Source organism: Kogia breviceps, chromosome 5, assembly GCF_026419965.1.
Source record: "Kogia breviceps isolate mKogBre1 chromosome 5, mKogBre1 haplotype 1, whole genome shotgun sequence".
Lineage (NCBI taxonomy): Eukaryota > Metazoa > Chordata > Mammalia > Artiodactyla > Physeteridae > Kogia > Kogia breviceps.
The window spans coordinates 45,994,956-45,998,864 of NC_081314.1; the positions used below are offsets into that span (position 1 = coordinate 45,994,956).

At 38.3% G+C, this 3,909-nt stretch overlaps 1 protein-coding gene across 1 annotated transcript; it reads left to right on the plus strand.

Moving 5' to 3' along the window:
- Positions 1 to 395: 395 nt before the first annotated feature.
- ARL14 (ADP ribosylation factor like GTPase 14) lies at positions 396 to 974 on the plus strand. The gene has a single exon (XM_059065023.2). It carries the CDS (start codon positions 396 to 398, stop codon positions 972 to 974), a length of 579 nt encoding a protein of 192 aa, XP_058921006.2.
- The last annotated feature ends 2,935 nt before the right edge of the window (positions 975 to 3,909 follow it).

A 3,909-nucleotide genomic window follows, 5' to 3' on the forward strand; every position in this document is an offset into this window, starting at 1 on the left:
CGCTACCAAACCATGTTCCCGTGCATATCCAAACTTTTGATTACCCTAGACTTCCAACATCTGGAAGGGAACAAGCTGCAGTGTCACAAAGGCAGGCCCCTCCTAAGTCCTACTCACTTACAAAGAATTTCCCCTTTGAGCTTCTATGACACTGGCTGATTACTCACATCGCTGATTCCTCAGGATTGGTTGGGACTGCAAATGAAACACTGTTTGCCCATAATCAAGTTGATAAGCTACAACATAAATGCATGCAAGTTCCTATTCTTAGACTATAACATGAAGCATTTGCTCTCTTCTTTCCTCTTAACATTTTCATGCAAGACCTGGAGAGGAAACACTGGCTCCAGCCAAAAGAAAAGGTCTTCAAAGAAAAAAAAAAAAAAAAGCCTAAAATGGGTCTATTGAATTCTAAAAGCCCCAAAGCCAAGCAAGCCCGAATTCTTCTTCTGGGACTTGATGCTGCTGGGAAGACTACTCTCCTTTACAAATTAAAGCTTGCTAAGGATATTGTGACCATCCCAACAGTAGGTTTCAACGTGGAGATGATTGAGTTGGAAAAGGGTGTTCCACTTACGGTCTGGGATGTTGGAGGACAGGAAAAAATGAGAACTGTGTGGAGCCTCTACTGTGAGAACACCGATGGGCTGGTATATGTTGTGGACAGTACAGATACACAGCGACTGGAAGACTCCAGGCGAGAGTTGGAGCAGATTTTGAAGAATGAGCACATTAAAAATGTGCCTGTTATCCTGTTAGCCAACAAACAAGACGTGCCTGGTGCTCTGAGTGCCGAGGATATCACCAGAATGTTCAAAGTGAAGCAACTCTGCAGTGACCGGAACTGGTACGTGCAGCCCTGCTGTGCTGTCACCGGGGACGGGCTGATGGAGGGGTTCCGGAAGTTAACTGGATTTGTGAAAAGCCACATGAAATCAAGAGGAGACATATTAGCATTCTTCAAGCAGAACTGAGGTCCAAGTGGGGAAAGAGATGCTGATGAAGTTGAAAGGGTAATTTTTTCTCCAGGCCAAGTGAGAAAGGCAAGTTGCCGAGTTGGCAAACTTTTCCTGAAATGTTATTTCACCTAAAGTCCATTAAACAACTCAGAATAATATGTACAAAATATTATTTGGGGCCAGGCACTTAAGCTAACTATGTAGTAATGATAATTGAGAATGAAAATTTTATAATTTTGTGCATGTTGGATGATTCAGAATAATCATATTTAAGACCAAATAAATTCTTGCCTTATTATTTTTATATGACTACTGGAAAAAAGTTTAAGTAATAGAGTCAGAATTCTTCTGCTAATAGAGTCAGAATTCTTTCAGACTGTTTCCAGCTGTTACAGGTATTGAATTTCCACCATGCTCCTGTGTAATATCTGGGTGGTGTAAAAAAATGAACTTTAAATTATGAAGAGGAAAATGTTTGATGTTAATATTTTGTAAATCCCTATCACCTAAATAAAGGGTTTTTGTTTTTGTTTTTTTCCGCATTCTTGCTAGCTTTTTGAAATCTATTGCTAGGAACTTCTTACAATGAGTCAGATAATGAACTCTAGGCTATTAATTGCCCAGAGGCTGTGTTCTCCTATAGAGAGCAGAAGTTTGTATCTTAAATGCATCGTCCCTTAACATTTTCCCTATTTGATTTTAAAAAAAACCTTCCTAGGACCTTGAAGGCATTACGTTAAGTGAAGTAAATCAGACAGAGAAAGATAAATACTGTATGATCTCATATGTGAAACCTAGAAAAGCAAAAAACAAAAACTAAATGCATAAAAAAGGGATCAGACTTTTGGTTACCAAAGGCAGAGAATGAGGGGAGGGGGAACTGCGGAAAGGTAGTCAAGAGGTACAAATGTTAAGAGGCTCCTAAAAGCTTGCATCACGAGAATTTGTTTCTTTTTCCTTTTCTTCTTCCTTTTCTGTCTATTGTATCTATATGAGATGATAGATGTTAGCTGAGCCATTGTGATAATCATTTCACACAATATATGTAAATCAAACTATCATGCTGTGTGCCTTAAATTTACACAGTGATGTATGCCAATTATTTCTCTGTAAAACTGGCGAGGGAGTAAAAAACAACCTTCTTAATAATCTTAAAATTAGGGGTCACGAGCTTATGTCTACAGAAAATGTCAGAATAGAAAATGTATCCCGGTGTTCCTGACTATTTTGGTAGTCTGAATTAAGTCAAGCCCTTTGTGGCCCAGTCTTAGCATAATGTAAAATTCAGAGAAAACAGTCCCCCCAAATAATGAAAAGCAATTAAAATCTTTACTTCAGAAAACTGGGTGTGTGTGGTGGGTGTGGTGAGCAGATACATCCTTAATGTAGAGCAAAACTTATAAAGTAGCTTTTTCCTATCTGTCATTTCAACATCTCTCCCCCATAAGCATAAGTTCCTTAAAATCTCTAATATTCTCCAAGAAACTTAAACACTCTCATGCTTTATCCCATTTCTTCCCTGGGATCCAATCTATCTTTCCTCAGTCATTTGCTTTCTTTTCAATGTAAATTTTACCAATCTTTCCTTTCTTAGGCATTTCCTTTCTGCTCTCCCAACATGATCCTCTACACTCTCCAACACACAGACACAGTGACAGACACAGACACACACACACACACACACACACACACATATACAGAGTACACTCTTCATTCTGCTCTACCTAATTAAGGCCAGACTTAAAGGAAGGGAAAAAGGTTAGATGGACAACACCAAAATATTCCTTAGCAGGTGAGAGGAAAGAGGCTGTGAATATGCATGCCTTGATATTTATTATTGTCATACATTTTATTCTCTGTTATCTATGTGTAGCACGGCAAAACATTTATCAATGTAGCATGCTGCCATGGACCTGTAGCAACCACTACAGATAGCAATCACACTTCTGAAATGTTCCTTGGTTAAAGATTTAGAAACTGAAAGGTAAATATCAGTTAAATATTTCTATCTGATTTTCTAAGTATTCCCAGGTGGAAAAAAAAAAATGCCTGCAGGGCCTAAGAATAAAGAATGACAAATAAACAAAGTGGCAGCAGTGACTGATACATGTTAAAATTAATTTGTCATTTTAAAAAGCTGAACATTGTTATGCTCTGATGATGAACAAATTGGGTTCTGCCAAACCAAGGAAGACTGGGAATTTCAGATGGAGTGTCCTGACGTGCTTGTCCCCCGTAGGTGGCACCAAGGGACAATCTGCAGAGGCATCAGTGTGTGGAGTATGTGGAGAAACAACCCAGGAAACATCATCTGTCAGGCTTCTGTAAGCCCTGCTTACAGGCTGGCCTGCTCTTGTTTGCAGGAGCTCTCTCTCTCTCCAGAGAGACAGACAGACAGACAGAGACTGAGAAGCAGAAAGACAGAAGCCAGAGAGACCTCTCCTTTGGCAGGACTAATAGTATTTTAACGTATTATGGGATATAGTGTCCACCAGATTTTTAGCATAGTGTTAACTATCAGTAGATTAGATTAGCACATTTTACCTTGAAAATACCACACAAATATAAAAGTTGGCTATTGGATGATAACCATATGGGTAGTATTTTCACAAACATTATCTCATTTTGTTCTCATGAAATCTTATGGGGAAGCATAACAAATATTATCAACACTATTTTAAAGAAATGAGGAACTGATTAAGCACTTACTGCACCTAGTCCTCCAATTTCCAAGATATTTTTTTTAAAACCTCATGTATTATCATATAATGAATTTAACAATTTAAATGTAACAGTTTTTACCATTAAATTTCTCTGATCTATTGCATTTGGTCATCACTTTCAATTTAGTATATTTCCCCTGTCTTTTCCTATTTTTCCATGATCTAGAAATTTTTGAAGAGTCCAGTCCAGATAATTTAAAGACTGTCCTGGGCTTCCCTGGTGGCGC